This window comes from Stegastes partitus, unplaced genomic scaffold (genome assembly GCF_000690725.1).
Source record: "Stegastes partitus isolate 25-593 unplaced genomic scaffold, Stegastes_partitus-1.0.2 Scaffold314, whole genome shotgun sequence".
Taxonomy (NCBI): Eukaryota; Metazoa; Chordata; class Actinopteri; family Pomacentridae; genus Stegastes; species Stegastes partitus.
Window position 1 is genome coordinate 387029 of NW_007578045.1, and position 14203 is coordinate 401231.

Consider the following 14203-nt stretch of genomic DNA (forward strand, 5'->3'; position numbering starts at 1 on the left):
ACATTGCTATGAACAAACAAAGCATGAACCTTGAGGGAAATGTTTATTGAAGGCACAATGTACATTCACAACACAAAACACATGACTGGTACATGATTATTATTAGCTGTTTATAACATTATGGTGTCAAGTATAAGGCATTTAGTATCATGTGATTCCTGTAATTGTCACTTTAGTGAGCTGATCATTGTTATTAATGTGAGGCAACTTCACTAGCAGCTTCTTAAAAGTTAAACTCCCAGTGAGAGGAACAAAAACAGCTGTTTCACTTAAGCTAAAGAACATCCTTAAAATACAGAACACTTCAGTGTAAAATGCCAAAAACAAGATTCCTGGACATCAGGCCAGGTCTATACTGCCACCTACAGGTGTAAAAATGAAAGTACTGAGACAACCATCTTCCATTTTCTATTCTAAAGCGGTGAAACAGGAGCACAGGATGATTAAGAGAAAACGATAAGACTTTTAAAAAAAACAATAACTTTGATTTAATACCTCAAACAGCTTTTAGTGAGATTTCAGAATAACAGTGAAATTATTTTTAATCAATCAGTTGACATTGATACAGACAGCAAGACTAAAAACTGAAAATATAAAACCAACTTGCAATGCACGCTACAGCTAGTGATTTTTGTCATGCATAGAGCCATGCTGTTCTTTCTACAGTGATGACAGACTAATGTGGCACAGTGACTGCTTCATACTGTCAGTTTGCATAGTTTCTAAAACATTTGGTTTTTCTATCATACAGTTCTTTTGCTACGCTGAGGTGGGATGTGTAGAAGGATCAGCAGGTTACTCAGGCTGAGGGGTCTGCAGAGCTCCAGGCTTGTGGCCGTCTGCAGGCTCTATACTTCCAGCAGTGAAGATGGTCCTCTTCAACCACACATTGTCAGATAAAGCCACTGCAATGTGAGAAATAAAATTAGAACAAACAGAAAAGTGGAACAAACATGTACTCAGATTTTTATTTTACAACAGAACTCACTTCTGTGAGATTCATCTCAGCCACTCCTGATTCATCCTTGTTAAACTGCTGGAAAGCTCCTGTTAAATGTACAATTTGTTAATTCCATTGTATATGCTGCAAACAGTGTATATTTCAGTGAAGGCGAATAACAATACCACTCACTGAACATGGATTCAAGTTTAACCAAGCAGCAGATGAAGTTGTCAAAGTCAATCATCTCGTTCTCTGCGTACCGAGCTACCAGACACTGGTTCAGTGTGTTGTTCAGTTTAAAACCTACACAGGGACACAACAAAAGTTTAAAGTCAGGCCTGCAATTCCCATCTGTGAACATGAATACTATATATAAATGCTCTTAATCGTTATACCTGCTGCCTCCACAGCAAGTCGCATCTCATATGAGCTCATGGCTCCTGATTTGTCAAGGTCAAACTGTCTAAAAATGACCTGGGAGATGGAGACAGAAATGTAAACAGAACTACAGCAATGCTAAGTCTGTGTGATGTTCATCAGTATTATTTCACTTGTTCTTACCAGCCACTTTCGGATCTTGTTCCAGAGAATTTGAAACTCCACCATGCCTAAACGGGCGCTGCCGTCTTTCTGGTAAGCATGGCGTCAAGGGCTGAAACTACAATCACCGTTTTTTTTTGCTAAATGCATGTTTTTCCTACAGTGCAGCTAAGTTTTTGATCCATTCACGCCTGATAACTGAAGAGGATACATCCATCAGGTTGACCATGGTCCTGCAGGATTCCACACTGAAGCCGTCAGTCTTCAGATCCTTGTCTGAAATAGCAAAAACACTCATCTTAAACAGCGTGGCTAACAAAGACACAGCCACACAGCAGCTTAATTTAGTTCAGGAAAAGAATGCAGTACACCCAATGGTGGAATTTAATATAGTAAGGTGAGATTTATTACCACCATAAAAACCTTCCAGCAGATATGAAATGTACTAAAGGTAACCAAAAAAACTCACGCCGGGAGACGACTCTGTTTAGAATGGTTCTTAGCTCGCGAATGGAAATCTCCATGTCCTGGAAAAGTATAGAGGAAAAGAACATGTGCAAGGTTTATTTTAAGTATGTATATTTAGACGTTTAGATGTTACATAAAACGATTACACTGCAAATACCACTATTATTACTACCGATACCAAAGGTTTTCCTGGTTCAGAATGGGGATGATGACACACGAAAATAAGCATAATCACTTGCATACAGCAAAGACAATGAACCCGTGTTTTCTTATTTAAAAAAGATATTATTTCTGACCATTTTAAAAACAAAAACGCCTGTTAGATTACACCTCAGTTAACAAAACTGGTTCTTCTGGCGGTGGTGCACTAGCTACAATTTCTATGGGGAGGTACCAAAAAGTCCTGTATGCAGGAAAACCCTTTATACTATAAGTAGTGTCAGTGAGTACATTAATGACTGAAAACAAAGATACAAATGGCTACGAAAAACCTCCTTTCCAGAACCTACCTCTCCTGCTAGTTGAGCAAACATAGCCTTAAAAGAGTCATCAATGTCATCTTCCGTTATTTCCTCCTGTAGAAAAGCAAAAATATACAAAGGCACTGGTGTGAAATGCAAGGCGATTAACACTGTACATTTAAATTTCCTACAGTGTTGTTTAGGTGTTACTGATACGTACATCATCTTCCAGATCGGCAGAGATTTCATCATCAAGTTCTCTGCAACAGACAAAAACATTAAGGTTTCCTTTCCAACATGTCACAATTAGAGATAAAAGAAAACAAAATCACATGCGAAAGACACATACTCTGTTTCCGACTGCTTTTCTGTGAAGACTCTGAGGACAAAGTCGGCCTCTTTACCGGCTTCGAAGGTGGAGGGGACGATGAGGTATTCTCCAGGAGGCAGACGCAGCCGAGTACTCACCTCCCGCAGGTTGATGAAGGTCTCGGAGCGAGCACACGATGAATGGGTCAAAAAGAAATTTTTCTTCAGATGGACATTCTGGCAGCCTTTGAACTGAGGGCAGCATGAAACAGTACATGGGTTTAAGATGCATTTGCATGTTTTAAAGTCCACTTAATTGAAATCACGTATACTTTACATTACTGCTAACAATTTTACAACGTATAAGACAGATTTTTTTTTTTTTAACTTCTTTGCATTTCGATGAAAATGGACTTTCATATAGGACTGAAAAAAATGTACAAATCTGCCAATGCATTTGACTATGTGGACTGGTTATACTGCATGTAATGTGTGTGTATGTGTACTGATTAAAATATTGTGATGGACAAAATGTGCAGACATGCAGATAAAATGCTTTAAAAAAAAAAACTAGCATGACCAGCAGTATTGTAAAATACACATCATTTACAGTAAATTGGCTAAAACATGACCATTCTCTCAGACAGTGGGATAGACTGTGATGTATTTGAATTTTTTTGGTTGAATAAACAGTAATAGAAAGTGATGCTCTGCCTACCTCATCTGGAATCTGCAAAAGAAGATAGAGGAAACATAAATGAAAGAACCCAATATTATTTAAAAAAAAAAAACATGCAATGTAAACAAGTGAAAAAACACAAGAATGGATCCAGATTTTCCATCTCTGATCTCACCTCGTAGAGAGCAAAGCCGATGGTGTGCATGTCCTGACCGTGGCGGCGATATCTGCGGCGGTCCTTCTGCATAAGAGCGACTAAAAAACTGCACGCCACCTCATCGTCCTCTGGGTCGTCATCCTCCTCCAGCAGCGTGATCTTATACTGAGGGTTGATCCAAAACGTGTCTGCACGGATGGTGAGTTTGTGTTATTGTTTCATAGTCCTACAGTACATTAGACGACAGGTTTACATGTTAATGCTTTGAACTTTGAACATCTTTTCTCATCGTGGGCCCATTTTTCACTGCAATATAAAGTATATATAAACCTTTATGGAAATAGAAAAACCGTGACTAAAGGGAGAGAGAACTAAACAAAAATTTTAAGCAGTGTAAGAAACGTATAGTGCCATAAATTATATTAAAATAAAATAAAATAAAACAAAAGTAACATTTCTTTGATAATTTATTTTACAAAAAAAAAAAAACTGCAATCAACATGTACAATGTATTTTTCCAAGTGCCCACAAGTGTTAGCAATACTGGAAATTATTATGACTGTACACACAATGGATATTTTAACACTTAAGTTTTTGGATTTGTTTTCATAATTGCTTCCTATCCTGCTCAAAGTTAACCCAACCTGAAGTTCAGCCCGGTTCAGCCAAAAAGTTCCTGAATTTTTATGACGCAATTGTTGTCAACTAAGTCACCAGTGGCACGATTCACGGTTGCACCAAAGAGCACAGAATTTTTCGTTTTTTTTTTACAGAATCTGGTTACAGGAAACGTACTATTTTTGGTACTGTTAGGAGAGTTTTATGAAATATCATGATTTTGAGCTTAGATTTCGATAATTTCCTCGATGTGTGTGTGGGTGTGACAGAGAGCTATTATCAATGAATTACTTCACAAGTGGTATTATCTATGTCGGTGTGACACTCGAACATGAAAGATGCTTTGTTTGTATATGGCTGTGACTCACTGGGATTGTTCCTGCAGCCCCCAGCGGTGCTTCCTCTCCTCCACGTGCCATAGAACTTGATGGTGTTCCAGTGGCTGACGCTGTCCTCACTCAGAGCATCTGGAGTCAAGTTGCAGATCTCCAGTCGCGAAAACTGCCTTGTGAAATCACTGAAGGACATCCTGGAGGATGAGAGTGCACATTTTTTAAACAATTCTTGCAAAAACTTAGACAAGCAAATTGATACTACTGTCATAATGAGCCAGGAGATGGAGCCAGGAGACAACACTTTGTATCTTATTAGTCTGTACAATAAGCATACACACAAGACTCCAGGAAGTCAGTGATTGTGTCCTGTTTAATGTGTATTTGCACCGATTAAACAGACAATATAAAGCATATTTATAAGTGAGCTTTAGAGGTGCTTAAGGGTAAATTTTACCACATAGAGACACCTTTCCACTACAGGAAATGAGGGCTGGCATCAGGTGGTTCATTGGGGTGTCAGATCCACTGGCCGCACGAGATGAGATGAGAGTCATTTTGCAACAGCTTCAACCACAATGTCAGTGTCGAAACAACAGTGAATGTAGCTTGAGTTCAATAACAAGGTATGAAAAAGAACAATGAAAGATGGCTGCTGCTCTGCTGTATATTTACGTTGGTGGTGGTGATATTAGATGAAAAGACTGCCACTCGAATAGGACATTTTAAAGGCAGAAAAAACCCCCAGCATTTGTTGTTGTTGTCGTCTTCCTCAAGTTTAACCAGTCAGGATCAACTCTGCACAGCAGTGTTTCAGGGCAGCTTAGAAATACCTATCCAAAAATAGGTACTATTTTCTCCCCCAGAAATAGCACTAAAAGAGGTTCTACAGGGGCATTTACTGCACTCAGAACACGCACAAAAATGTGGGGCCACGAGTTGATGTGGAGGTGTTCCCCCATTTTAGTACATGTGCTAAGTTGAGCTAACAGTCTCTTGACTTTGGTGTTTAAAATTCCGCATACAGACACCAGAGTGGTAATAATCTTCTCATCTGACTAGCCAAAGAAGCAAGGAAATTTATTTGTTTAAAATCCCTCCAGTATATAAAAATTCCCATATTTGGACATCTTACCAAAACTCTCCGTCTTCCATCTTCAGATGCAAATCTTCTTGTTCAGAGGGGTCGATCTCATCCCATTCAGGGGAGCTACAGATGACATGAAGGTGATATTAACAAAATGGGTGAAAACTTTTCGTACTCAGATATATTATTTACGCCTGGGCACACTCACTTGTCACTCCAGGCACCAGTCCACTCCACCTGGCCCCAAGGGTTACGTATTCGGATCAGACGTACCATGTCGCCACGGAAATCCACCTACATAAACCCCAGTGTGACGGGAAATTTAAAATCATAACCAGCATGCGTAATGATAACTGAAGACAAATGAGTCATGCACACACTGACCTCCTTCAGCCCAGTGACTGAGTAGGCGTGACCCTTGACAAGCTTCCTGAACGTAACAGCCTCCATGTCGAAGGCGCTGGTGATCTGTATTAATACGAAAACACAATTGCTACATCCAAGTAGGAATTGCATTGCACAGAAATAAATAGAGGTGCTTTTAATGTAAGTGGCCTTCTCAAGATGCAATATTGATGTCGGTGGTGCGGTCGTGTCTTTTTTAGCACTTACATCGATAGAGCAGCCCAGCAGGGAGCCTCTCTCCAGGGCTTTGGCGATTATCCTGTGCAGGTCTCTGGGAGCCTTGCGGAGCTCGTACATCTCAGAAACACCACCAGTGAAGTCCTCAAACCCTTCCGTGGTGCTTCCCCCAGACAGAGCCTCATAGGAGCCATTCAGCCTGACAGCACATTAAGAACACATTTCAGTTTGATTGCCCTAAACTGCAGCACTTCAGAATACGACTTCCAACTAAATACGCTCATGCTGAATAATGCAGAAACTGGGCAGGAGCTTTCAATACAATACCTACTTGGCATAAGCCTTCTCCAGGAGTGCACTCCAGAACTCGTTGCCCTCCGCTGAATGGACAAACATGATCTCCCCGTCTTTGACAGGCAATCGATCATCAATCACAACATCTACCCACTCGCCAAACTGCCAGAACTGCAACACGAAGCAATAATCAAGAACATCATCTATTTAAACTGCTTGGAAAGGAAAAGAAAAGAGTAGCAGATGATCCTAAAGTACCTGGAAGTGGAAGATTCCAGCATAGTCATCTTGGAAAGACTGACCGTGCGGAACGACCCGGTGGAGAAGCCTCTCGTTCAGGGTGAGAGAGGCGATGGCTGCTAAGAGCCAGCAGTCACCTGCAAGTGAGAAGAAACATATAGAAACGTCCATCCAACTGTTTTTTTAATGACAGATTTAACATCAAGGACTCACCCAGAGCTCCCTGACAGATGTCTGTTCTGGTGGCACCACCCACGATGAACTGAGGGTCGTCTGTCAGTTCCTATAGAGAAATATAATATCCAAAGTCACCCCTTCAGACCAATGAAGACATTTTACAGTTTCTGTTGAGGCGCCACTTCTTTCGAATCATTGCTTTTCTTGCACATACGTGCCAGGTTCCTGTGTTTTATTGAGGCAGTGTAAACACATGTCACAGCGAGGGAGCGGTCAGAGAATGCTATGAGATAACAACAGCTGCAGTGGCCCGAGAAGCTCCCTGTCCCTACTTGTCCTATTCTGTCTGGGCCTGCAGACGCGACATGAGACAGTGTCACCGATATGTTTGTTTATATGAAGTTTAAGTTCCAGTCATCATCAGCAACAGCCAGTTGTGAAATACTGCATAAGAAGGATTTACAGCAATGATTACTTTATCTCTAGCTCTAGAAGTGTATTTGTACTTCTACGTCCTCATATAATGCTAACATTAACCCTATTCAGGACTTTCATGTTGCCATATGTAGAAGGTCTTTCGGTGTCCATTGGACCCCAAGAAAGAACATGTGCAAAATATTTATTGGTATTCATTATAGACTTTTATACTATGTTAAATACAATTTCTGATAAGTTGACATATTTTTGGTTCCAAATGCATGACACATGTCCCTCTTTTTACACTTAAAGAAAAAAAATCTTCAAAAATAAAAAAACAATACCTATCACCTAAACCAAATGGCCTGGGGTCCAAAAGACTCCAAAAGGCTCGAAAAGAGTTAAGCAAGCTGTTACTTTTTCTTTTCAGTTTTCTCACCGTGGGCCTCATCCACTCCACATCTCTAGTTTTAGAGGAATATGGTGCGAGCTCCTTAAAGCCCAGAGATGGAGGCTCAGCAGGGAAACAGGGGTCTTCAAACAGGGAGCCGGACTCCACGCATTCCTGCTTCAGCGCCTCGTAGTCCTGGTTGTTGAATTGCACGGCCTGGTCCTTGGAGCCCATTCCTTCTGCCCGCAGCCTGTTGGCGTGTATGCTCGCAGATATCCCTCCAGTCGGATACATACTGGTGAAAGATAAAAATATGGAGCCGGTGGGTGGGTATGCACGCTGCCAACTATAAATAGCAGCAGGCTAATCAGCGACACGCTCTTGTTTAAGAGTTACAGCACAGCAATCAGGAGTGTGTTTAGAAAAAATATAAATAAATGTGCTTTCAGCTAATTGGAAACCCCACGTGTGACAGCCCATGGATTCTGCATTACGTAGTTAGCCTGCAAGTAGCACAAAGCTGAGGCTGTAGCCAGTGAGGAAACTGAGGTCAGGGTCTGATTGTTTGTACTCATGCATTATGGTTAAAAAGTCTGAAAACTTAAAAACAACCTGAGGATTTCATAATGTAACTCCTGCAATTTTAGACTCAATATGTTTAAATTCGTCTACATTTAAGCCAATGAAATAATAATTACATAACGGACTCAGCATTTCTTCTCCAATCTTTTAGTCCTGGCACTGAGGGAAAAACTTTGAATCATCATTTATAGTGTCGTGATGGGAAATAAAGTATTGATTGTTAAGCAATTAATTGATTAACTGTGTTTAAGGAAACATTTTTTATTCTTGTGTCTTTTGAGAGCAATGAGGTTTACATAGTTCAGACTCACGACCCCAAATCCCAGGCTACAACCTTGCAAAAGGCAAACCCTGCAAAAAGTGGTCATTAAGCTCTTTTCTCCTACAATACTTCGAACAACCAAGCGCATTTTCTATTTTAACCTCAAGAAGTAACGGTGGGTTAAACTCAAAGTAAATGTGCTGCTGTGGAAGCTTTAGTTATAAACAGACATAAATGAATGGCCAGCAGAGAAATAAAATCTTATACAGACAGCATGTACAGAAAAAGAAATGGATGATGGAGAAATGTGAGATAATAACCACCACCTTAAACATAAAAAAAAACACCTCCAGGAATAACAAAAGAAGTTGGAAACATGATACCTGGTGTTTATGGGCAGGCTGAGAAGAAGAGTGAGACACAAAACAGAGAGAGAAAGGTCATCATTGACAATTCAGCCAAGACAAAAATGCTTTTCTCTTTCTAATAATTCGGATCCTCAGGTGCAGGGATGTACACAGGGCCCGGGAGGTCTTTGTTACCTTCTCTGTGCTTGATTTTCTTTTATCACAACCTCGAGTAAAGTTACAAAAACCTAACACATGGAGGAAATGCCTGCTGGATTGTACGTTGTAACTTGGGTGGCCCTTTCTGAATCAATGCTGGAAACACTTGCATCTTTTCTGCAGCTCTGCTCCACTCGAAAGGAATCCTAATGGGCTGAATTTGGTAAACAGTCCAGGCAGTGAAAGTAGGAGGAGGAGGAGGAGGAGGGGGACCTAGGATGGCAGTGAGGGACCAGGAGAAAGATGATTCAGCGAGAGACAAGTGTTGGTGTGCAAAACAGGCTGTGCTTTTGATAGAAACAAGGACTTTGTTTATAGGGTTGGCCCCCGACTCTGAGGCCCCACACACGCCTGTAGAGTCTGCAGGAATGTCCCTCTGCTCTGTCAAACTACTGACTAAAAGGATATCTCCCTTTAACCCAAAAGAAGAGCTGATCCGTGCTGTACTGTGGTCATGATGTCATCTATAGGAACCACAACCTCAACAATAGCCCTAAACACAACATCCTCTCTGTCAGATCACAGCACTGGTGTCCCCATCCACTCTGAGCACCCGTGTTGGCCACTTTGTTAAATCCTTTGTGAATTCAGAGGCCTTTCAAAGCTCCCTGTATGTGAGGCATGTTTAAGCTCAGCTGCACCTGTTCAAAAGTACACACAGGCCCCGTGTTTATGCGCACCGGCCTAGAAGTCTGCTTCAAAGATTCACCCACAGCAACACAACTTATTTCACTCCGAGGGTAAAAATCTGAATGAAATCCTTGAGCCCGAACAAGACAGCTGGTACCGTGTTGACTATTATTAGAGCTACAGTGTGCAGGATCTTGCAAACACGGTGGCCTGCGCTGCAATAATGATCATTAAAAAAAAAAAAAATCCATCCGGCACCGTTAACCTCCGGATCCACTCAGAATAAAAGCGACTACACTCACCACCGCTTTGAAGGAAACTTAGATCTTCTCCAGTAGCAGTCTCGGGGTGATAATGTCGGGAATCTGTGAAAAGGGGGCAGTGGTTTGGTCCAACACTCTCCACTCTGCACGCACGCTCACACTCACACACACACACATGCGCACGATCGGAGGAGGACCAGCCCCTGCAGGAGGAGGAGCCGCTGCAGTTCCGCATTCCGCCGCTGGAGGCACTAAAGAGCTCCCATACTCTCTTAGACTGAGGATTTATTTACAGTCGTCCTCAAATGTATTCAGATCCTTCCATTAAAGAAAATGCAAAATTCACAATAGTCACTCAAATAACTAGAAACTGAAAAAAAGTAATTAAAAAAAATACTAAATGATAATTTAGTGAAATAAGACATTGCTTTTGAATTGGGGTTGAAAAGAATAATTAAGGTGCAGAAGTCTGATTGAGAGTTACAGAAAACACTTGATTGCAGTGATTGGCTCAAAGGGTTGTTCAACAAAATATTACTTAACTGGTCCCATCATGCAATGTCATGATTTTCATTACATTTTTTATTTATTATTACTTTTGTCAATTTCAACTTTTTTCAGTGACAGCTGTTTTTTCCCTTCATTAATGGCAGGGTATGAACACATTTGAGGACGACTGTATGTAGAATGAGGATTTAGTGCTTCCTGTGGAACCTCGCTTGGTGGTAGATTTCATGAAGGAACCTTTAATGACTCAATTTAGACAAGAAAATTCTAATTAATTTTTCAAATCCATTTTAATTTTATAAGATAGTCTTAGTGTAATTGTATACATTACAATGTTTCAACATGTATATTGTAGAGTTTAAGACAATGTGTAAAATAGACAGTGAGTTTGTTGATTTCATGATAAAGGAATAACTTTGTTGGCAGTATTGTTTTGCTTTATTTTAGTCTGATATAAAAAAATAAAAATTTAAACTCAGCATTAACCTCTTAAGACCCAAGCTCTTGTTTGATATGCATTTTTTTAAAATTTCTCTTCACTATTTGATCAAATAAAAAAGAAAAAAGAATACAAAAATATATTTATAAAATATATTACAAATATTTTAAAAGAATAATATATAGAATAAATAACAATAAAATTATAACAATAATAAAAATAGATTAAAAAAAAAATCTACTGTGGTAATATTACCCAAATGTGATGTCCAGTCATTTGAACCCCAGGTCTTAAGAGGTTAGTGGAATCTATTTATATTCTGTCAGGGTCTGTTGTTGCTACTGTGACTGTCTTTTTAAAACACACCACAAGTCATTATTTGAAATTTATCACAGGTCAGGATCATTTTTGAATTAATGAAACAAATAAAGAGGAATTATATTTACAGTAAATTAATTTACAATGAATCATGAAGCTCCTTTGAATAATATTGAAGATATGAATGCAAGTTTTAGAGATTAGTTTTATGTATTTGATTGGGAAATTTGGATCTTGTTTGACTTTCTGTCAACAGATTTGTTCGTAAATGATTTTAAGGTCTCCCTGAGCTAAAATGTGATCACGATATCCATTTTTATTTAGGAACATTTACATTATTGGCTTAATAAAATAGATATTAATGATAAAGAGTTCAAAATGGAACTCCAAACCACACAGAATGGTTCTGTGGTTCTCTGGGGGAAAATTCTGGAGCAGGATGGCACTCCTTCTCATACTTCAATCTCAACGTCAAAGTTCCTGAAAGCAAAGAAGGCCAAGGTGCCACAGAACTGGCCAACCCAGTCACCAGACATGAACATTATGTCTGGGGTAAAATGAAGGAGGAAGTTTGGAAGGTGAAACTGAAGAATCTTGATGAACTCTGGGAGTCCTGCAAGACTGCTTTCTTTGCCATTCCAGATAACTTTATCAATAATTGATTTGAGTCATTGCCAAACTGAATAGATGCAGTCCTCCAGTCATAGATGATATACATTTATTTTTATTTTTTTTACAATGCACCATGACTTAATGTTCTGATGTTATTGTAGCATGTTTCATAATAAAGTATATGAATAGTTTCTACATTGATTTTGTATGTGACAATACTTTTGTCCAAGCAAAACCTGACCTTTCTGTCCTAATTAAATGATAAAACTCGATGACTGATTAAAAAAAAAAAAAAAAAAAAATTGGTGTATTCGGCATAATCTAGAAGGTTTTGCATTTCATATAAGCCATTTCTGATTCCAATAGATCAACTACAAGTGAAGTTATTATTTGTTGTTCTTACAATGTGGATAGGAGACAAAACTTTTGTCAGTGACTGTACTTTCCACTACTATATATATGTGTGTGGGATGTCAAAAAATAAGACAGGTTCAATCAGAAAGTCAATTTAAATTAGTGGCAGAGTTGTTCCTATGAATGTGTTAAAAACTAAACATATTGTTATCAATAATATACAGTAGCGCTTATGTTGTCTCAATTCTGGATGAATAAATCACCGACTATAACACTGGGGATTATCTAATGTTGAATTCCCAGAAACATAGAGCTAATTAGATTAGCTCAGAGTGCAAAACCATAAAAATGGATTTCATAAACACAGATTTACTAAAACAGAAAACAAACCTCTCATGAGTCAGTGAACGTCACAAGAATTGGCCATACAAGGTATTTTTTTTTAATTGTCTTTAAGAAATGGAAACTACAGTGCTGACAGTGACGTACAAAATATCCCCCGTGTAAAGATTAATAATTAGCTCACATAATTGTCACCTGGATGAACTTGTCTGAGGATCTGTGTTAGTCCTCTTATGACCCCCGCAGTCTGAAATGACTATGAGTCACTTGAGAGATAATGTGCAGTAAATGACTGTAGTGGCTAAAGGTCTCCAGCAACCACACCTATCAGGCTGAAAGTTGACAGACAAACAAGGATTTGTTTCTTCATAAAACAGCCATGGGTTTGTGTCACTTCTGTTGCACTGGATTCGGATATGAATGCCGTGTCAGGGCATTGTGGTATTTGACTGTGATATAAACTGACTGAATCATACAAAACAAGATGCAAAATGGGAGAAATCGTTAAAATACAGGATTAAATACAGGCCCAGGTATTGCCAGAAGAAAACAAGTATCTCCTGAGTTGTTGACACTGATGCAAGATTTGCAACCAAATATCAAATATGATGATGTTGTAGGTCCTGAAAGCATAATTTATAAATTAGCTTTCTTTAGTCAAATTTCGACCAGATTTATTGTTGCACCTCTCTTCTTACTCTTTTAAAGGGTCGAGATCTGTTTGAAATCAGCAGTTGACACTATCAGAATTCATCAACATTTGGTGGGTTGATGAATTCTGATAGTGTCAACTGCTGATCGTGTTACTGTCACCCTTCAAATCACACCCTCTTATGTTACGTTATTAAGAATAAGTAGTAGTTTCTGGGGGCTTTAAAGCGACTCTGAGTATTATTTTTTATTTCAACAGTGAACAAAATGACTATGTAAAGTGTAAAAAAAAGGTCACTTATACTGACAAAATCACAGAAAAGTCTCATTCTGGTCAGCAGTTCCCCCTTAGCTCTACAACATGCTTGTGTTCTTCACCTTGTATGGTTGTTGACCTGCAACTTTAATTCTTAGGCTCCTCCCACTGCCGTCAGTGCACTCCAGGAACTAATTAGGGTCTGAGGACCTCTACTTGCAAAGCAAGCTTTTCTACAAATTTTGAGTCATTCCGGACAACTTTGAATCATTTTTGACAAATTATAAGTCACTTTGTGCTTTTTTTAAAAAAAAAAAAATCATTTTGGTCTATTTTTGAGTTATTCTATCCAAATTATAGTCCCTTCTGGATTAGTTTTTATTCATGCTGGACAGGTTTTGAATCATTTTGTGCTTTTTAAAAAAAAAACATTATTTTAAGTTGAATCATTCTCGAGAAATTTTAAGTAATTTTGTTCATTTTAAAATATGTTTTTGCCAACTTGCCCAAATTTTAATTCATTCTGGAAAAAGTTTCTGTTATTTGGGACAATTTATGTGTATATTTTGACAGGTATCAAATCATTTTTGAACATTTTAAGACATTTTGACCCTTGTCTTGTTTTGTACATACTTTGAACAACTTTTGACTTTGTTTCGAGTCAAAAAATACAGAACTGAAAATGGCTCCAACTCAAGCATGCAGACTTTTATGTGGTATAATGTT

The 14203-nt window shown here is 38.9% G+C and overlaps 1 protein-coding gene across 2 annotated transcripts; it reads right to left on the bottom strand.

The window, feature by feature from the left end:
* Positions 1-26: 26 nt before the first annotated feature.
* On the bottom strand, positions 27-10162 carry LOC103358479 (calpain-1 catalytic subunit). Of its 2 annotated transcripts, XM_008283474.1 has the most exons (23): positions 10038-10162; positions 8923-8940; positions 7744-7990; positions 6924-6993; positions 6729-6847; positions 6508-6641; positions 6207-6375; positions 5979-6062; positions 5803-5888; positions 5643-5717; positions 4544-4704; positions 3576-3745; positions 3440-3451; positions 2762-2973; positions 2633-2672; positions 2461-2526; positions 1953-2010; positions 1695-1759; positions 1505-1573; positions 1339-1417; positions 1133-1246; positions 989-1047; positions 27-905 (listed from the first exon to the last, which is right to left on the bottom strand). In XM_008283474.1, the coding sequence occupies exons 3-23, from the start codon at positions 7987-7989 to the stop codon at positions 879-881; spliced, it is 2115 nt and encodes a 704-aa protein (XP_008281696.1). In that variant the 5' UTR covers position 7990; positions 8923-8940; positions 10038-10162; the 3' UTR covers positions 27-878. The 2 variants fall into 2 exon arrangements, with proteins under 2 accessions (XP_008281696.1, XP_008281697.1); XM_008283475.1 differs by lacking the exon at positions 8923-8940.
* Positions 10163-14203: the final 4041 nt, after the last annotated feature.